The 22057-nt window shown below is 43.2% G+C and overlaps 1 protein-coding gene across 2 annotated transcripts in view; it reads right to left on the minus strand.

The window, feature by feature from the left end:
- The window catches only part of ints8 (integrator complex subunit 8), a 117297-nt gene that overhangs the window by 86791 nt on the left and 8449 nt on the right, over positions 1-22057 (minus strand). Inside the window, exons 2-6 of one of the 2 annotated variants that reach the window (XM_072251765.1) lie at positions 9527-9677; positions 8807-8981; positions 7317-7457; positions 6620-6691; positions 722-773 (exon numbers count right to left, since the gene is read on the minus strand). In XM_072251765.1, coding sequence (XP_072107866.1) covers positions 722-773; positions 6620-6691; positions 7317-7457; positions 8807-8981; positions 9527-9533 — 447 coding nt within the window. In that variant the 5' untranslated portion in view covers positions 9534-9677. The remainder of the gene's footprint in view (positions 1-721; positions 774-6619; positions 6692-7316; positions 7458-8806; positions 8982-9526; positions 9678-22057) is intronic. The other variant, XM_072251759.1, reaches the window with a different exon arrangement.

The raw sequence follows: 22057 nt of genomic DNA on the forward strand, positions 1-22057 counted from the left end.
GTTTACTGCTAATACAAGTAAATTAGCTTGAAGCCCTCTGTTGGTTGTGGTCAATCATGGATGTTGCATCCCAACTGTCTTGGTGATAAGCAAGCCAGGGCAATAAGATATGGAGAGTGAGTTGTTGCCCATGCAGGAGGCTCACCCTCTCCACGCAGCTGATGAACCCAAAAGGACAGCAGAGACCATCACAGGACTTACCGGTTGGGGACTATTTTACCCCTTGGGGTTACCTCCCGAAGCCTTCTCCATGACTGGGTATAGCTGCAAGGCAGCAGAGGCTTGAGATCAGAGTTTTCCTTCTCCGAGATGAGCTGCCAACCTCAGCAGATGAGCCTCATCTGCCTGAAGCAAATAGCTTTAAGGCGCCAGTAACCTGTCTGTGTCTCTTTTCCTGTCAGTAGAAACAGTTCCGCCTGGCTTAGTAGCTAAGGCCACACATGAAGGGCAAGAGCTGGAGTTTCTGTCAATGGCTATTGGAGATGCACGCCATTGGGAACATTTAATAGGTGGTGGAAGAATAGATGGGCCAATTCTATGACTCTATGCAAAAATATTCAAAGCACGGATAATCTGTTACTTTAACTTTACAATACACATCTAAATCTTCATCAGTAGATAGTTCTTCAATTTAAAAAACAGGTCTAAAAATTATACATCCTTTGAGAAAATGTTCATATCAATTCAACTATAACTTCAGTAATAGACAAAAGAAACTTACCACTTTTAAAATGTTATCTGTCATTTCCTTTTCTTGCTGCAACTGACTCACTCTATGTATGAAAGCAGGAGACATCACCAAATATCCCTCAAACATCATCGGACAAAACAATCAAGAGCTAGGTCAATTCAACATTAAATTTGCATTGCTTGACACATTGAATATATGCCCACATGATGTCCATATCTTTCAATTTTCCTTATATTCCTGTGCCTGTCTAAATGTTTCCTAGAAGTCTCTAATGTATCTGCCTCTACCATCACCCCAGGAAGTGCATTCCAGGCTCCCACCACTGTGTATAAAAACTTGCCTCTCACATCTCCTTTGAAATTACCCCCTCTCACCTGAAACACCTGCCCTCTGGTATTAGACGTTTCATCCCTAGTAAAAGATACTGTCTATCTATGACTCTCAAAATCTTATAAACCCCGACTGGATCTCCCCTCAGCCGCCGGTGCTCCAGACAAAGCAACCAAATACCATACAGTGGATTCCAGTTAATTGGGACTTATCGGGACCAGTACATTTTGGTGCAATGAAGTGGCTGCCCCAATTATGGAAGTTTCATGGAAATCATTCAAAAGCTATTAAAAAGACAAACTACCATTTAACTGAGTAACAAATTAAGTGTTTAAATGAAATATAGAATATATTAGAAGTTTGGAAGTTGGAGGTGGAGTTAAGATGGCGCTAAACGGCGACTCTTTTCCCTGCGTCTTCGGAAACAGCTCTATTTCCATCTTGAATATCTTTATTTTTCCCTTTCAGGGTTCTTTTAAAGACCCTGACCTGGAGTTACACACAGACTTTGGTTCTTTTTGGGAATGGGACCCATTCTCGGGGTTTCAGGACTGGCCGTTGTTGTTTGGCATGCCAAGGGTTCGGCCTGAGAGTCTCGCTCGTATTTGGAAGCCTAAGATCTCAGGGCTCTGGAGATGGGTGGTTCGAGGGTCAGTGTCACAACAGGAGACTCGTGTATCGTCAGGGAGGCCAGAAAACCTTTCGCTGTGGGTCTGAAGACCCGAGGTCTTTGCAATCTTCAGGCACAGCACTCCTAAAAACGCGATGAAACGGACTTTTTAACATCATAAACCAGCAGGTTATTATGTCTCCTGCTCGCTATGAAAATGGGGGACACCTCCCTCTCCTTTATTAGGGAGAGAGAGAACCTGTGGGTTGCCAAATGCTGGATGAATTGCGATAGACTTTGGGGCCTAGCTCAAGCTTGTGCTCCGTAGTGGGTGCGCTTTTTTTCCCCTGGGGTGGGGACGGGAGATCGTTGCTTGCTGCCGCTTACGCATGGGAGGGGGGAGCGGGGGGGGCTTTGGGGTTCTCACGTTTAACTGTCATTCATTCTTTGGGGCAATTCTTTGTTTTTGTGGATGTCTGCAATGAAAAAGCATTTCAGGATGTATATTGTATACATTTCTCTGACATGAAATTGGACCTTTGAACTTTATTAGAAAACTACCAGTCATATCCAACAATGCCAGGAAATCTGTGCAAGAGAGTTTTTAAAGTGAAAGGCCACTGAACTGGGGCAGCTCCACCTTATTGACCGCAGAAGTCTGGGTCCAGTGGCACCAGTATTCGTCACAAACTGGGGTCTTCCTCAGTTGCAGTAGATGACCATGACATCTCCTGTGCCTCATCATGTCCTTCGCTCTCCACGGAGCATTGTAGAACTGCTTTCCTGGCATGTCACTGTAGATCTCATTTGCTCAGTCCGCCAGAGCTGACTTCACATGCTAGGACATGTCCCTATCTCACCAGGGTATGAGGCCACTGGTTACCCTCATTGGCTTAGCCTGCTTCGTGAAGCCATGTACCGGGGTGTGGCCAATGTTGCATGCAAACAGCTACTTGGAGCCACAGGTGAGAGCTGAGTATCTGTGGGGACCAAAGGTAATTTCCAGATGATTGTCGATGCCTTCAAATTCTTCGCAGGGTAGAAGGCGCAGGAAAGAGACATTACAAAGATGAATTATTCTAAAGGGAGGATGAGGCAAACGTGGCTGAAAAGGGAGTCAAGGGCATCATAAAAGCAAATGAGAAGGCCTATAATAGAAACAAGAGAAAATCTGCAGATGCTGAAGATCCAAGCAACACACACACACAATGCAGGAGGAACGCAGCAGGTCAGGTAGCATCTATGGAAAAGAGTACAGTCGACATTTCGGGCCAAGACCCTTCAGCAGGGCATATAATAGACCTCATCTGGTCCCTCCCTAAACAAGGCACAGCAGCGCCTCTACTTCCTAAGAAGTAGTGAGGCAAGCAAGGCTTCACCCCCCCATCTTAGATGCGTTTTACTGGAGCACTATTGAGAGCATCCTGACAAGTTGCATCCCCACCTGGTATGGGAGCAGTCGAGCATTGGACCAGAAATCCCTACAAAGGGCTGCAAGGACAGCTGAGAGGATTATAATAGGGGGCTTCCTACCATCCATCGAGGACATTTATCAGGAGCGCTGTATATGCAGGGCCCTTAGAATTATTAAGGATCCCACCCATCTATCCAACATTCTCTTCGACTTTCTACGCAGGACAGATATGTCCCACACAGGAGAAAGTTCTCAAATGGCACGGGTAAGCAACTGTGGCTGACAAAGGAAGTTAAGGACTGCATAAAAGTCAAGGAGAGGGCATATAAGATAGCAAATGTGAGTGGGAAGTTGGATAATTGGGAAGCTTTTAAAATCCAACAAAAGGCAATTAAAAATGCTATAATTCCCTTTATTCCATTGCGGTACTGATACATCTGACTTGTGCTTCTCTATCTCAAATTGCAGTATGAATTCAATCATATTATGATCACTGCCTCCTCAGAGTTCTTTTACGTTAAGCTCCCTAATAAGATCTGGGTTATTACACAACACCCAATCTAAAACAGCCTTTTCCTGAGTAGACTGAACCACAAGCCATCTCTTAGGCATTAACAAATTCCCTCTCTTGCGATTCCGACACCAACTTGATTTTCCCAATCCCCTTGCATATTGAAGCCCCTCATTACAACTGTGTCATTACCCTTATTACATGCCATTTCCAGCTCCCTTTGTAATCTCAACCCCACATTTTGTCTACTATTTCGAGACCTGTATATGATTCCCATAATGGTTTTTTTACCCTTTTAACTTCTTAACTCCACCCATAAACATTCAACATTCTCTGACCTTATGTCACCTCTTTCTAGAAATGTAATTCTATCTCTTATCTACAGAGTCACGCCACCGCCCATGCCTTCCTGCCTGTCCTTTTGGTACAAGGGGCCTGTCCCATCCCCCCACCTTCTTTCTCTGACTTCTCTTTCTTTCCAGTCATGATGAAGGGTCTTATCCCGAAACCTCAACTGTTTCCTCTTTTCCATAGGTACTACCTGACCTGCTGAGTTCCTCCAGCATTTTGTGTGTGTTGCTTGGACTTCCAGCCCCTGTAGATTTTCTTGTCAAATATGAAGCCAATATATCAAAAAGGATACAAAAGTCTTTTTTTCCAGATATACGCTGGAGAGGTGGTAATGGGGGGGGGGGGGGGGGAGGGCAAGGAACCGGTGGGGAAACGGTGTAGAAATTGAATAGGTATTTTGCAAACACGAGGAATTCTGCAGATGCTGGAAATTCAAGCAACACACATCATGGGACAGGAGGCCTGATGGCATGAACATTGACTTCTCTAACTTCCACTAAAACCCCACCTCCCCCTTGTACCCCATCCGTTATTTATTTTTATACACACATTCTTTCTCTCTCTCTCCTTTTTCTCCCTCTGTCCCTCTCACTATACCCCTTGCCCATCCTCTGGGTCCCCCCCCCCCTTGTCTTTCTTCCCAGACCTCCTGTCCCATGATCCTCTCATATCCCTTTTGCCAGTCACCTGTCCAGCTCTTGGCTCCATCCCTCCCCCTCCTGTCTTCTCCCATCATTTTGGATCTCCCCCTCCCCCTCCAACTTTCAAATCTCTTACTAACTCTTCCTTTAGTTAGTCCTGACGAAGAGTCTTGGCCCGAAACATCGACTGTACCTCTTCCTAGAGATGCTGCCTGGCCTGCTGCGTTCACCAGCAACTTTGATGTGTGTTGCAGGTATTTTGCATTAGTCTTCACAGGGGAAGATACTAGAAGTATGACAGAAGGTCAGAGGGTGTCAGGGGACAGAAGTGAGTGCAGTTGCTATTTCTCGGGAGAAGGTGCTTGGGAGGCTGAAAGGTCACCTGGACCAGATGGACTACACCGCAGGGTTCTGAAAGAGGTACTTGAAGAGATTGTGGAGAGATTAGTAATGATCTTTCAGAATCATTCGATTCTGGCATGGTCCTGGTGTACTGGAAAATTGCAAATGTCACTCTATTCTTTAAGAAGGGAGGGAAACAGAAGAAAGGAAATTATAGGCCAGTTAACCTGAGCTCAGTGGCTGGGAAAATGTTGGAGTCAATCGATAACTTTGAGGTCTCAGGGTTCTTGGAAGCACATGATAAAATAGTCTAAAGTCAGCATAGTTTCCTTAAGGGAAATTTATTTCCAGATGCATCTGTTGTAATTCTTTGAGAAATAACAAGCAGGATAGACAAAGGAGAATTGGTTGATGTTGTGTACTTGGTTTTCAGAAGGCCTTTGACAAGGTACGGTATATGAGATGTTTGGATATAAATTTTCTCACTGAAGTGAAGGAAAAGGAATGGTGATTTGATAGAGGTGTTCAAGATGATAATCAGCATATGTACAGTGGACAGCCAGACACTTTTTCCCCCCAGAGTAGCTAATATGAGGAGATACAACTTTAAAGTGATTAGAGGAAAGCATGGGGGGTGGGGATGTCAGAGGTAAGTTAGAGATGAATCAGAGAGAAATAGTCATATCTTAAAATTGGAAGCTATTATTTATGCAAGAATAACGTTATCATGAAATTAATAGCACAAAGCTAAATGGATCTGCATCTTAGAGGGGCTATAAATAGGATTAACTGAAACAGTTCCAGAGATAAGAGACTATTGCTTCGAGGAGAACAGGGGGAAGGTGATATTGCTGTCCTGAAAGATCTAATTTATGAGCCTCAAAGAGTCGTACACACAAATAAAAGGACATAAGGCAAACATTCAAGGTAGAAGGATCAGAAACATAACAACACAGATTTAACAGACAGAAGAACCCAACGCAAATGGAAAAAACTCATTTGAGGGGCTCAAACGAGCAGGTGAATCTGTGAAAATCATTGCCACAGACGGCTGTGGAGGCCAAGTCATTGAGTAGATTTAAAACAGAGGTTGATAGGTTCTTGGGCGTAAGGGCGTCAAAGGCTGCAGGGTGAAGGCATGAGAATGGGATTGAGAGGGATAATAAATCAGCTGTAATGGAATGATGGAGAAAACTTGATGGGCCAAATGGCCATATTTTGCTCTTATGTCTTCTGGCTCAAATATTTTACATAAACTGGATCAGAAAAGGTTACTATAGAGCCATGAAAGGCAGGGTTTGGAACTGACACTGGTCAGAAGGATAGAGTGGCTTTCCTCTATCCCACTGTATTCCATGATGCCAGTAAAAATTACTCTGGATAGTACGGAGTTCTGTCATGGCATCAGTGGGTATAGTTGGGTCCGTCTGTCTGCACGGGGTTTAGTGGTCCTTTCCAGGGGCAGGTTACTAAAGAGATAGTGCGCAACTAGCTCAAAGTAAATGCTCTTCTGACTGTACGTATGTATATACAACCAAATGAAGCAAGATTCCTCTGGACTACACACACAGCACAAAAACCAAAATATTACCGTAATTCAAAATGCAAATATGCTAATCTGATATAACCCTTCAAAGACCATAGATCCTACATTAATTAGCAATATCAAATCTCAGCCCAGCAGCTATTTTTGGTGAAGTCCCAGAAGAATAATGAGAACTGAACTCACATGTTTAACTGCGGAGGCCCTGGTTTTTGTTGTTTCACTGGAAAGCTGCTCTGAACAGTTGTTCTAACTGCCCTATTCAAAGAAAAGGATTCTTTAGAACAAAACATCTGGAAAATTATTCACTTTTATAATATGTGCAAAACATATAATTATCTCGGCAGCTAATAGAGGGAAAAAAAAACATAGAATTCATCAGCACAACTATGTCAAGGGTCAAAGCAGAGTAAACAACTTTTACATATTTGTGTACACAAACACGTGTCTGTTTTTGTGTTTCCTCTCCCTCTCTCTCTGCTACTGATTGACCTTTGGGTCATCAACTCCAGGGCTAGCTGACGACAGGACGCTGAACTTTAGGTGTGTCGATTGACCAGCCCTCGTGCTTCTTGCTCGCGGAGACTCCTGGCCGCTGACCTTTAAATGTGGAGCAGAGACCTGCACCATGGACTTTGAATGCAGAGTCTGACCTCTAACTCCTCCACATCTCTGTTACTAAACCCTAATCTAACCTCGAACTCCCCTCGGTCCCCAAAACCATCCCTATGAACTTATAAAACAACTAAGACTGAGCCACAGTCTCGACAGAGACCACATAGCTTGGAGTCTTCTTGAAAATAATACACAGAAGACGACTTCCCAGTTCAGAATGTAAATGTGTAACAGCATGAATGAAACAGGGAAGGATATCTGTTCTTACCATCTGTTATACACCAGAATAGCCATGGTGGTGGTTGGAGGCAGGCTGCCCAGGTCTAGGTCAATGTGTTTTACACCCGGAGGGACCTTGCTGATACAGAGCAGCTCATTCAGAAGCATATTCAGCACTGGCACTGTCAAACTAGGGGAAGATAACGTACAAAGTTCAAAATACATTTATATCAAAATAAGTATACAGTATGCAACATATGAGATTCCTCTTCTTGCAGTCAGCCAGAAAACAATAGAACCCATTTAAAGAGAAACCCCACACAACAAGATCATTAAACACCCAAAGTGTAAAAAAAATCATATCGTGCAAACAATAAAAAGTAAACAAATAACATTAACCACAGAGTCCTCAGCCACAGAGCTGAGGCAAGTGAAGCTGGTTCAGGAAACCAGTGGTTACAGGCCATAGCCATGGAGTCAGTGGGAGGAAGAGCTTAGGAGGATGATGGTACCTAACAGTGTCTCCTTCGCTTCCATCTTTGGAAACAGTTCTATTTCTAAATTTAATGTCTCTACCTTTTCCTTTCAGGATTCTTTTGAAGATCCTGACCTGGAGTTGCACGCTGACTTTGGTTCCTTGCGGGAACGGGACCCGCTCTCAGGGTCTCACAAATGGCCGCTATTCAATATACCAAGGATGTGGCCTAGAAGACTAGCGTGCCTTCGGGGTTCAGGGTTTTGTGGCCCTGGAGGCGGGTGGACTCCAGGTCGGTGATGCCGCAGGAAACTGGTGTGCCGTGGGAGACGGAAGATCGAAAGCAGCGAGCTGGCTGCTGGCTGTGTGCCCAGAGACCTGAGTTCTTTGGGCACAGAGCTTGGAAACAGCGATGCAACAGACTTTTAACATCGTAAATCAGTGAGTTGTTTGTTATGCCTCCCCTTTCACTGTGAAATGGGGACACCTCTTTTTCCCTTATTAGGAAGCAAGAGAGCCTGTGGTATGTCGAATTACTGGGTGAACAAGTAGTCTTTGGGGTACTGCAAGTCTGTGTCTTTATTGATGCTTTGCTGCACACTTGAGTGCTTAGTGGGGGGGAGTGTCAATGCCTTTTTTTGCTGGTGGGGAAGGGGGATCGTTACTTTGCTGCTGCTTATGCATGGGTGGTGGGGGACTTTGGGGTTCTAACATTTAACTGTCATTCATTCTTTGGGGCACTCCTCTGTTTTTGTGGATATTTGCAAAGAAAAATAATTTCAGGATGTATATAGTAATCATTTCTCTGACATTAAATGAAACTTTGAAACCTTTGCTCTGCTGATGGCTGCCGGCCACAGTCACAGAGTCAGTTCAGCAGTATGCTGATGGGTGTAATATAGTTGGAATATAACATACAACTAAAATACAACAGCGGGGTGAAAGAAATAGAATGATTCACAGAATTGCTTTTGAAAGAGAACAAGTTTTTAAGATAGATTTAGTTCATAAGTATTTCTGATATTTAAACAAAAGGCCTCAGTGCAGAGAAGTTGTAAAATTACCTTTTCTCTAACAACTCTAAATCCCATTTCAAATGTGCAGCTACTTTGAGAGCAAGGAGCTTCAGTGTGCGATTCCTTTTATTTTCACTCGGCGGGTGGACTTGGTTCTGCTCATTTACAGACGGTTTGGAGGCCTGCTCCAAAAACTGGGTTATCAGCTGAATCGGTGATGGGTCTGTTTCAACAAAACAACATGGGTTTCTATAGATAAAAAATAAAACAACTGACACACTGTAACTTTTCGTAGCTAATACGAGGGGCATAATTGAAAGTACGGGGAGTATGTCAGAGGTTGTTTTTACTTTGCACAGAGAGTGGTGGGTATGCAGAACACCCTGCCAGGAATATTCATGTAGATAGATATATTAGGAACATATTAAAAACTCTTTGATAGCACATGGATGATATAAAAATGCTGGATGGAAGGGTGAGATTGATCTTAGAGTAGGCTGAGGTTAGCATAACGTTATGGGCCGAAAGGCCTGCACTGTGCTGTAATATACTATTTTCTTACACAGTGGACTTTTCTTATAAATATTCTGCATATTTAAGTCATCCAAGTCCCCTTTAACCCAAAATTACTGGAGGCAATTTCACAAGCACTTCTTGTTTTATTTGTTTTTTTTAGGAGACGGGCATTGACTGCAAAGCCAGTATCTATTGCTAGTCCCTACACAGTGCCTTGCAAGGCCATGTCAGTCCTGACGAAGGGTCTCCAACCTCTCATTTCTCCAATGCTGCTTCAGCTGCTGCGTGCGTCCAGCATCATCTTTGCGTTATTTCAGATTTTTGGGCTCTGCAGGTTTTCAGATTTTCAAGCACATCATGGGCCGAGTCACAAAATCAGATAATGATGCCCAGATTTCCTCCCCTTGAAGCAATTAGAATCAAGTTTGTTAGCACTGGCATACATTTGTGGCAGCAGTATAGTGCAATACATAAAACATTACTGTAAGTTACAATAAGAAATAAAAAATAAAACTTTTAGTGCAAAAGAGAGGAAGACTACTCAGATAGTGTTCATGGGTTCATTGTCCATTCAGAAATCTGATGACGGAGGGGAAAAAACTATTCATAAAAAGTTGAGTGTGCCTTCATGTGCCTGTACCTCTTTTCTGACGGTAGCAATGAGAAGACGGCATGTCCTGGGTGACGGGGATCCTATATGATGGATGCCATCTTTTTGAGGCATCAGCTTCGAAGATGTCTCCAGTGATGGGGTGGCTAGTGCCTGTGATGGAGCTGGCTGAGTTTATAACCGTCTGCAGCTTTTCATGATCCTGTGCAGTGGCCCTCTGTACCAGAAGGCGATGCAACCAGTTACAATGCTCTCAAGGTATATCTGTAGAAAATTGTGAGCGTCTTCGGTGACACACAAAGGCTCCTTAAACGCCTAATGAAATATAGCTGCTGGCGTGCCTTCTCTGTAACTGCATCGATAGGTTGGGTCCAGGATAGATCCTCAGAGACGCTGACACCCAGGAACTTGAAGTAATTAGATAATTTGTGCAGATATAATTATTAACAGTTCATTCTATTTGAATCCTGATAATCTGCTGTCTGACCATTTGGAAATTCTGGTGGTTTCAGCGTCCACTCACTATGGCACCAGCCCTGCTTCTTTCCGGCTCACAGGGGCCCTCGTTCCTGCACCACCTTTGCATTCTCCAGGCCTCTGATCCCACACTCTCACTCAGCTGACCTGGACCCTATTTCCTGTGCTCCCTCTAAACTTACTCAGATCACTGGGAAATGTATTATAATATTAAATAACACTTAAAAAGTGATTTAGTAACTTTAAATAGACTGAATGTATACAGTCTTTTTCCGAGATTTGGGGAATGAAGAAGTAAAACCATGGTTTTAAGCTGAGAATACAGTCATAGAACACCACAGCACAGAATCAGGCCCTTTGGCCCATCTAGTCAATGCCAAAACATTATTCTGCCCAGTCCCATTGACCTGCAGTTGGGCCATAACCCTCCATACCACTCCCATCCACGTACCTATTCAAACTTCTCTCAAACACTGAAATCAAGTCCGTATCCACCACTTCCACTGGCAGTTCATGCCACACTCTCACCATCCTCTGAGTGAAGAAGTTCTCTCTCAGGTTCCCCTTGAACATTTCACCTTTCACCCTTAACCTATGGCCTCTAGTTCTAGTCTCACCCAACCTCAGTGGAAAAACCCTGCAAGAGTGTATCCTGTCTATACTCCTCAATTTGTTTCTAGAGACCTGAGGGGCAACTTGTTCACCCAGAAGGTCATGTACAATTATGAAATTTTAAAAGATATTTGGACAGATACATGGATAAGAAAGGTTGAGTGGGATCTGGGCCAACCACAGGCCATGGTTGTACCGGCTCCCTTCCTGCTTACCTTGTATACCTTAGACCTTAGATACAACACTAAGTCATGTCATCTGTACAAATTGTATAAAGGGAAGTCACATGCCTCTTCATAAGCTATCATGAAGGGGACCAGGATGACAATGCTTGGTTGTTGGTAGGTAGGGTTAATACCTGACTTTCAAAAGCACGTGTGAGTTATGTTCCGGCTCGACTTAGTCCTTAAACAGCTGGAGAACAGTGCGGAAAGAACAGGTGCTGTTTTCTCCCGGTAGGGATTAGTTTATAGTTCCAAGTGCTCCTGCCACGTTTTGTCACCCTGCAACCTTATCCTGAATATTAGGACCTTAACTGTGGTAGAACAAAGGACTCTACGGAAAAATGGTAACTCTGGACAATGCTTTTCACTCTCTGTGTGGAACCTTGGCTGAATAGAGTAACACTTTTGGCTAAGCACTTTAGACTAAGTAAATTTACTCGGCTCTGTCTTGGCTACAAGCCAAAGTACCCAGGACATCTTCAAGAAGCGGTGTCTCAGAAAGGCAGCATCCATTATTAAGGACCTCCAGCACCCAGGGCATGCCCTTTTCTCACTGTTACCATCAAGTAGGAGATACAGAAACCTGAAGGCACACACTCAGCGATTCAGGAACAGCTTTTTCCCCTTTGCCATCCGATTCCTAAATGGACACTGAACCCCTGCACACTACCTCACTTTTTAAATATATATTTCTGTATTTTACACAATTTTTAATATATTTAATATATGTATACTTTAATTGATTCACTTTTTTTTTATTTTGTTTTTTTTCTTCTATATAATGTATTGCATTGAACTGCTGCTGCTAAGTTAACAAATTTCACGTCACATGCCAGTGATAGTAAACCTGATTCTGATTCAGAGACAACTGTGCTGCTCCAAAGAGCACTATATGGGGTCATTCTTACCCTCGGCCATCAGGCTTTATAATGAGTCAATCTATAGCCAGAAAAGTGATGACCCCCTCCTGTTAAATTGTTTGAGGTAACTTATTTTTTATTCTTCTTACTCGTCTTCTAATATTTGTGTATTTGTATATCTGTGCACTTGTAATGCTACTGTGACAACTGTAATCTCCTTTGGTATCAGTAAAGCATCTATCTTTCTAGAGGTTAGAATGACGTGATTACAGCTCGGTGCATCTCAGAGTTCGAAGTCAGTTCTTCCACCGTTCTGTTCGGAGTCTGTACGTCCTCCCTGTGGAATGTGTGGGTTTTCTCTAGGTCCTCCTATTTCCTCCCACAGTCCAAAGATGTACCAGGTAGGTTAATTAGTTATTGTAAATTGTCCCGTGATTAGGGTAGGGTCATGGTCGCCAACCTTTTTAAGTCCAAGATCCCCTATCTCAGCCTTAGTGAAAGGCAAGATCTACCCACCAAATCGTTTAGAGAAAAAACAACTCAGATTGTACTGCCAACTTGAGGCCTTTCATTTGGGCTAATTGAATTTGAATTACATAAAATGCTTTTGTCAAACTTTCAAATTAATTCAACCAAGAAAACACTGTAACTAGCATATCAAACAGGCCATAGCTGTCTTTAAGAATATTACAATACTTCATACCTTTTGTAGTAACTTCTACTTTGAAAAAGGACCACTTGACAACTTCATGTCCAAAGGAACAACTTTATCTGGGACGGCAAAACCAATGCGGCGGAGGGGCTTATACACACATGCGCAGAAAAGACTGGAAGTAAAACCCCGCAACCCTGGAAACAACCTCTGTTTACAAACAGCTTTCCGTAGCGGGAGTATTGCTATATTACCATTATCCTAATTGGTATTAACTTATCTTTATAATGCTCACATTACAACACTTCTCCCCCTTCAAATTCCAACATTCCCCAAATGTAAAAGAACTGGGGAAAAAAAAAACGGTGTCATTATCTTGCGTACCTCTGAACTTATACTAGTGTCTCAGTGACAGTTTACCAATACAAAACACCTGAAAAACGTGGCAGATTCAACATTCAGTCTAACAAAGGAAACTGTCCATTCAAATATTCAGTCTGTCAGGAGGTTTGCGAGGGTGCTGTGTTGCAGCAGATGAAGATTATGAAGTCTAAGTACAGAAGCTATCTTACTGACAGACACCTCACAGACTGTCTCAGACTGGCTGTCTGTAGTTATGAGCCAAATTTCAGGGAACTAGCAGAAAGTATTCAGCCCCAGTCATCACACTGAGTGCAACAGTCAATTTTTATTCATTTATTTTTCATGTTGAAATAAAATTAAATAATGAAACACAGAATTAAAGGTGTTGTAATGTGAGCATTATATAAATAAGTAATACTAATTATGATAGTGTTTCCGGGTTGCGGGGTTTTACTTCCGGTCTTTTCTACCGCGGTACATGGCGGGGGAGCTACACACATGCGCACTGGGCAGAAAGAACAGAATTAAAACCCTGCAACCCGGAAACAATGTCTCTTTACAAACAGCTTTCAGTAGCGGAACTATTGCTATATTACCATTATCCTAATTAGTATTACTTATTTTTATTATGCTCACATTACAACAGTATTTGTGTAAATTTTTCATTTTTTTCGGGAACTACTGGGAAAGTCTCAAAGATCGACTTGGCGACCACTAGGGTAGGGTTGATCAGGTGCAGCTTGAGGGGACGGAGGGGCGTACCCCACACTGTATTGCTAAATAAATATCGGACCAGCTTCAACCTTGGTCAGCAGGGACTGGTTGGGCGGAAAGGCCTTTCTCTGTACTGTATGATTAAATTGATCATTTAACCAGCCCACTGCTGCCACTCTCTGGCAAAGACAAGAAGCTCCATCATCAGCCCAAACAACAGTGTCTGGAATTTCACTAATTACAACCATTGGTACATTGAGATCAAAACTGCTGTGAGCTTGTAGACATATTTAAATAATTCTTTCCCCACACAGAACAACCACAATTTGGCTCCTGTCCTTCAAAAAAAAAAAGACTTGGTTAGAGAACTAAGTCACACAAAAGTACATTTATTATCAAAGTATGCATACATGATACAACTTTGAGATTTGTCTCCTTACAGGCAGCCACAGAACAAAGAAACCCCATAAGAACCCATTAAAAATAGGCCGTCAAACACCAATGTGCAGAGGAAAACAACAAATCATTCAAACAATAAAAGTAAACAAACAGCTTCAGAACTATGAGAAAATCGCAGATGCTGGAAATCCAGAGAAACATACACAAAATGCTGGAGAAACTTAACAGGTCAGGCAGTATCTATGGAAATGAGTCGACAGTTCAGGTTCAGACACTTCATTGGGACCCTTCCTGATGAAGGGTCTCGGCCTGAAACATCGACTGTTTACTCTTTTCCAGAGATGCTACCAGGCCTGCTGAGTCCCTCCAGCGTTTTGTGTGAGTTGCTTTAGCATCAGAACTGAAGATTTATGAAAGACATCAAGCTCGGCATCCCTGCAGCCAGAGCAGGCCACAGCCTCCTTTCAGCACAGAGCTGAGTGAACGTTGCAGAGTAATGAGCAGAACCAGGCAGAACCGGCCCCTCCCTCAGCTCCAGTCCCAACAATGAGACTCGGCACAAACATCAGGCTGTCCCTTGCTCTCAGACAGACTGGGGCCTGCACTTTGCCGCCATGATTCAACCCCTACTTGACCTTTCCAATTTGGCCTGGTGTTAAAATTGATTAGTTAGTGGGACTTTCCTCACATCCAGCAGGAACACGTTCATCTATGTGTAATTTGAGCCCCACATTTAAGAAAAGGACGGGTTGCACTTGAATCCTAGGGAGACCAATATCCTGGCAGGGAGATTAGCGGGGGCTACTGAGGTGACTTTAAACTAGAATGGTTGGGGGGTGGGAATCAAATTAAAGAGGCTAGGCGTGAGAAGGTTAGTTCACTACAGGGGGATGGGAACCAGTGCAGAGAGGAAGAGGGGTGTAAAGTGAGGGTAGAAACAAAAAGTACTATGGAGAAAAGTAAAAGTGGCAGGCCGACAAATCCAGGGCAAGCATTAAAAAGGGCCACTTTTCAGCATAATTGTATAAGGGCTAAGAGAGTTGTAAAAGAGCGCCTGAAGGCTTTGTGTGTCAATGCAAGGAGCATTAGTAATAAGGTGGATGAATTGAAAGTGCAGATTGTTATTAATGATTATGATATAGTTGGGATTACAGAGACATGGCTCCAGGGTGACCAGGGATGGGAGCTCAACGTTCAGGGATATTCAATATTCAGGAGGGATAGACATGAAGGAAGGGGAGGTGGGGTGGCGTTGCTGGTTAAAGAAGAGATTAACACAATAGAAAGGAAGGACATAAGCCGAGAAGATGTGGAATCGATATGGGTAGAGCTGCGTAACACTAAGGGGCAGAAGACGCTGGTGGGAGTTGTGTACAGGCCACCTAACAGTAGTAGTGAGGTCGGAGATGGTATTAAACAGGAAATTAGAAATGTGTGCAATAAAGGAACAGCAGTTATAATGGGTGACTTCAATCTACATGTAGATTGGGTGAACCAAATTGGTAAAGATGCTGAGGAAGAGGATTTCTTGGAATGTATGCGGGATGGTTTTTTGAACCAACATGTCGAGGAACCGACTAGAGAGCAGGCTATTCTGGACTGGGTTTTGAGCAATGAGGAAGGGTTAATTAGCAATCTTGTCGTGAGAGGCCCCTTGGGTAAGAGTGACCATAATATGGTGGAATTCTTCATTAAGATGGAGAGTGACATAGTTAATTCAGAAACAAAGGTTCTGAACTTAAAGAGGGGTAACTTTGAAGGTATGAGACGTGAATTAGCTAAGATAGACTGGCAAATGACACTTAAAGGATTGACGGTGGATATGCAATGGCAAGCATTTAAAGGTTGCATGGATGAACTGCAACAAATGTTCATCCCAGTTTGGCAAAAGAATAAATCAAGGAAGGTAGTGCACCCGTGGCTGACAAAAGGAATTAGGGATAGTATCAATTCCAAAGAAACAGCATACAAATTAGCCAGAGAAAGTGGCTCACCTGAGGACTGGGAGAAATTCAGAGTTCAGCAGAGGAGGACAAAGGGCTTAATTAGGAAGGGGAAAAAAGATTATGAGAGAAAACTGGCAGGGAACATAAAAACGGACTGTAAAAGCTTTTATAGATATGTAAAAAGGAAAAGACTGGTAAAGACAAATGTAGGTCCCCTGCAGACAGAAACAGGTGAATTGATTATGGGGAGCAAGGACATGGCAGACCAATTGAATAATTACTTTGGTTCTGTCTTCACTAAGGAGGACATAAATAATCTTCCGGAAATAGTAGGGGACAGAGGGTCCAGTGAGATGGAGGAACTGAGCAAAATACATGTTAGTAGGGAAGTGGTGTTAGGTAAATTGAAGGGATTGAAGGCAGATAAGTCCCCAGGGCCAGATGGTCTGCATCCCAGGGTGCTTAAGGAAGTAGCCCAAGAAATAGTGGATGCATTAGTGATAATTTGTCAAAACTCGTTAGATTCTGGACTAGTTCCTGAGGATTGGAGGGTGGCTAATGTAACCCCACTTTTTAAAAAAGGAGGGAGAGAGAAACCGGGGAATTATAGACCGGTTAGCCTAACGTCGGTGGTGGGGAAACTGCTGGAGTCAGTTATCAAGGATGTGATAACAGCACATTTGGAAAGCGGTGAAATGATCGGACAAAGTCAGCATGGATTTGTGAAAGGAAAATCATGTCTGACGAATCTCATAGAATTTTTTGAGGATGTAACTAGTAGAGTGGATAGGGGAGAACCAGTGGATGTGGTATATTTGGATTTTCAGAAGGCTTTTGACAAGGTCCCACACAGGAGATTAGTGTGCAAACTTAAAGCACATGGTATTGGGGGTAAGGTATTGGTGTGGGTGGAGAGTTGGTTAGCAGACAGGAAGCAAAGAGTGGGAATAAACGGGACCTTTTCAGAATGGCAGGCGGTGACTAGTGGGGTACCGCAAGGCTCAGTGCTGGGACCCCAGTTGTTTACAATATATATTAATGACTTGGATGAGGGAATTAAATGCAGCATCTCCAAGTTTGCGGATGACACGAAGCTGGGTGGCAGTGTTAGCTGTGAGGAGGATGCTAAGAGGATGCAGGGTGACTTGGATAGGTTGGGTGAGTGGGCAAATTCATGGCAGATGCAATTTAATGTGGATAAATGTGAAGTTATCCACTTTGGCGGCAAAAATAGGAAAACAGATTATTATCTGAATGGTGGCCGATTAGGAAAAGGGGAGGTGCAACGTGACCTGGGTGTCATTATACACCAGTCATTGAAAGTGGGCATGCAGGTACAGCAGGCGGTGAAAAAGGCGAATGGTATGCTGGCATTTATAGCAAGAGGATTTGAGTACAGGAGCAGGGAGGTACTACTGCAGTTGTACAAGGCCTTGGTGAGACCACACCTGGAGTATTGTGTGCAGTTTTGGTCCCCTAATCTGGGGAAAGACATCCTTGTCATAGAGGGAGTACAGAGAAGGTTCACCAGATTGATTCCTGGGATGGCAGGACTTTCATATGAAGAAAGACTGGATGAACTGGGCTTGTACTCGTTGGAATTTAGAAGATTGAGGGGGGATCTGATTGAAACGTATAAGATCCTAAAGGGATTGGACAGGCTAGATGCAGGAAGATTGTTCCCGATGTTGGGGAAGTCCAGAACGAGGGGTCACAGTTTGAGGATAGAGGGGAAGCCTTTTAGGACCGAGATTAGGAAAAACTTCTTCACACAGAGAGTGGTGAATCTGTGGAATTCTCTGCCACAGGAAACAGTTGAGGCCAGTTCATTGGCTATATTTAAGAGGGAGTTAGATACGGCTCTTGTGGCTACGGGGGTCAGGGGGTATGGAGGGAAGGCTGGGGCGGTGTTCTGAGTTGGATGATCAGCCATGATCATAATAAATGGCGGTGCAGGCTCGAAGGGCCGAATGGCCTACTCCTGCACCTATTTTCTATGTCTCTATATAACACACACAAAATGCCGGAGGAACTCACAGTGCCAGATAGCATCTTGGGAAAAGAGTAAACAGTTGGCGTTTCAGGCCAGTACCCTTCATTAGGACTGTGCTGGCGTAGGAGAGACTCTAGAGGAGGTTCACAAGAATGCAACGGTTAACTCCTAAGGACTGTTTGATGGCTCTGGGCCTGTACTCACCGGAATTTGGAAGAATGAGAGATGGATCTCACTGAAACCTATTGAATATTGAAAGGCCTAGACAGAATGTTTCCAATAGAGGACCGTCTAGGACTAGAGGGCACAGCCTCAGAATAGAATGACATCCTTTTATGACAGAAATGAGGAAGAATTTCCTTAGCCAGAGGTAGTGAATCAGTGGAATTTGGTGCCACAGACAGCTGTGGAGGCCAAGTCACTGGGTGTATTTACAGCTGAAGTTGATAGTTCCTTGACTAGCAAGGACATCAAAGGTTATGGGGAGAAGGCAGGAGAATGGGGTTGAGACAACAAATCAGGCATAATGGAATGGTATTTGGCCCAATGACCTAATTCTGTTCTATGTCTTATGAACTTACCATTGCAAGTTTAGAGAGCCATGTATAATTCAAATACTCAAGCCTGATATTTCAATAAAAGATGGAATATGCATACAAAATCAATAAAAGTATTTGATTAGGTCCAGGAAGCTACCTACAAGGAGCAGTTGATAGCTCAGAGACATTGCTTCTCCAGTATGGTAAATGCCACAGTGATCAATTAGTAGTGTTAGTGGGGACACAGCTTGAAGCAGTTAACTTAAAAGAGATTGGGTAAAAACCACACCTTTTGTGACTTTAGACCAAAAAAATGGCATTTTTTACATCTTTGAGAATTATCTAAGCTAATTTTATTAAACCAGAGATTAGGAATTAACTAAGGAATATCTCATTCAAGAAGCAGAATGCAAAGGCCTCTGTTGTGTGCGCTGTCTTCTATTTTCACATAAAAAGCAAGGTGAAATGGATATTCTTATAAGGAACTAACACGTTTTCATATTTTAAATACAATGCTTTTTGCTGTTGATATACAGTGGCATGCAAAGGTTTGGGCACCCCGGTCAAAATTTCTGTTACTCTGAATAGCTAAGTGAGTAGAAGATGAACTGATCTCCAAAAGTCATAAAGTTAAAGATGAAACATTCCTTTCAACATTTTAAGCAAGATTAGTGTATTATTTTTGTTTTGTACAATTTTAGAGTGAAAAAAAGGAAAGGAGCACCATGCAAAAGTTTGGGCACCCCAAGAGATTTGAGCTCTCAGATAATTTTTCCCAAGGTCTCAGACCTTAATTTGCTTGTTAGGGCTATGGCTTGTTCACAGTCATCATTAGGAAAGGCCAGGTGATGCAAATTTCAAAGCTTTATAAATACCCTGACTCCTCAAACCTTGTCCCAATAATCAGCAGCCATGGGCTCCTCTAAGCAGCTGCCTAGAACTCTGGAAATTAAAATAAATTTTGCCCACAAAGCAGGAGAAGGCTATAAGAAGATAGTAAAGCGTTTTCAGGTAGCTGTTTCCTCAGTTCGTAATGTAATTAAGAAATGGCAGTTAACAGGAACGGTGGAGGTCAAATTGAGGTCTGGAAGACCAAGCAAATTTTCCGAGAGAACTGCTCGTAGGATTGATAGGAAGGCAAATCAAAACCTCTGTTTGACTGCAAAAAACCTTCAGGAAGATTTAGCAGACTCTGGAGTGGTGGTGCACTGTTCTACTGTGCAGCAACACCTGCACAAATATGACCTTCATGGAAGAGTCATCAGAAGAAAACCTTTCCTGTGTCCTCACCACAAAATTCAGCATCAGAAGTTAGCAAAGGAACATCTAAACAAGGCTGATTCATTTTGGAAACAAGTCCTGTGGACTGATGAAGTTAAAATAGAACTTTTTGGCCGCATTGAGCAAAGGTATGTTTGGAGAAAAAAGGGTGCAGAATTTCATGAAGAGAACACCTCTCCAACTATTAAGCACAGGGGTGGATCAATCATGCTTTGGGCTTGTGTTGTAGCCAGTGGCATGGGGAACATTTCACTGGTAGAGGGAAGAATGAATTCAATTAAATACCAGCAAATTCTGGAAGCAAACATCACACCGTCTGTAAAAAAGCTGAAGATGAAAAGGGGATGGCTTCTACAACAGGATAATGATCCTAAACACACCTCAGAATCCACAGTGGACTACCTCAAGAGGCACAAGCTGAAGGTTTTGCCATGGCCCTCACAGTCCCCTGACCTAAACATCATCGAAAATCTGTGGATAGACCTCAAAAGAGCAGTGCATGCAAGACGGCCCAAGAATCTCACAGAACTAGAAGCCTTTTGCAAGGAAGAATGGGTGAAAATCCCCCAAACAAGAATTGAGAGACTCCTCGCTGGCCACAGAAAGCGTTTACAAGCTGTGATACTGGCCAAAGGGCGTGTTACTAAGTACTGACCATGCAGGGTGCCCAAACTTCTGCTTCGGGCCCTTTTCCTTTTTTGTTATTTTGAAACTATAAAAGACGGAAGTAAAAAAGTAATCTTGCTTAAAATATTAAAGAAATGTATCATCTTTAACTTTATGCCTTTTGGAAATCAGGTCATCTTTTACTCGCTTAGCTATTCACAGTGACAGAAATTTTGACCAGGGGTGCCCAAACTTTTGCATGGCACTGTACATCATACTGCTAAATTTCTAATAACTTGTGTAATACTTTTTCAAAACATCCTTTAAAATATTTAAAGGGTGATATTTACTGCGATAACCACACAAAATGCTGCAGAAACTCAGCAAGCCAGGCAGCATCTATAGAGGGAAACAGTTTTTTTTATTTGGGCTGAGACTCTTCATTGGGCATTGCAATAGTTTCCTTCTTGTCGCTAATTTTTGTCAAATAGTTTGATATTTCACTTTCACTTCTGGTACAGAAAGGACACAGTGATAGACACAGCTTTACATGAAGCACAGTGGTTGTTCATTGTGTCCGATATGACAGGAAACCTGTGCGGGAGAGTTTTTAAAGTGGAGAAGCCGCTGCACTGGGACAGTTCCACTCTCCCCACCTCGGAAGTCCGAGTCCAGTGTTACCAACAAGTGTCACAAACTATGACTTAGTCATAGTCACAGAGAAGTACAGCACAGAAACAGGCCTTTCAGCCCATTTAGTCCGTGGTGAAACCATTTAAACTGCCGACTCCCATCTACCTGCACCGGGACCGCTGCCCTCCATAGAACACCTTAAATTCCTCCATATACCTGTCTAGTCGTCTCTTACACTTCACTAGTGTATCTGCCTCCACCACTGACTCAGGCAGTGCATTCCACGCACCAACCACTCTCTGAGTAAAAAACCTTCCTCTAATATCCCCCTTGAACTTCCCACCCCTTATCTTAAAGCCATGTCCTCTTGTATTGAGCAGTGGTGCCCTGGGGAAGAGGCGCTGGCTGTCCACTCTATCTATTCCTCTTAATATCTTGTATTCCTCTATCATGTCTCCTCTCATCCTCCTTCTCTCCAAAGAGTAAAGCCCTAGCTCCCTTAATCTCTGATCATAATGCATACTCTCTAAACCAGGCAGCATCCTGGTAAATCTCCTCTGTACCCTTTCCAATGCTTCCACATCCTTCCTATAGTGAGGTGACCAGAACTGGACACAGAACTCCAAGTGTGGCCTAACCAGAGTTTTATAGAGCTGCATCATTACATCGCGACTCTTAAACCCTATCCCTCGACTTACGAAAGCTAACACCCCATAAGCTTTCGTAACTACCCTATCTACCTGTGAGGCAACTTTCAGGGATCTGTGGACATGTACCCCCAGATCCCTCTGCTCCTCCACACTACCAAGTATCCTGCCATTTACTTTGTACTCTGCCTCGGAGTTTGTCCTTCCAAAGTGTACCACCTCACACT

Source organism: Mobula birostris, chromosome 1, assembly GCF_030028105.1.
Source record: "Mobula birostris isolate sMobBir1 chromosome 1, sMobBir1.hap1, whole genome shotgun sequence".
Classification (NCBI taxonomy): domain Eukaryota; kingdom Metazoa; phylum Chordata; class Chondrichthyes; order Myliobatiformes; family Myliobatidae; genus Mobula; species Mobula birostris.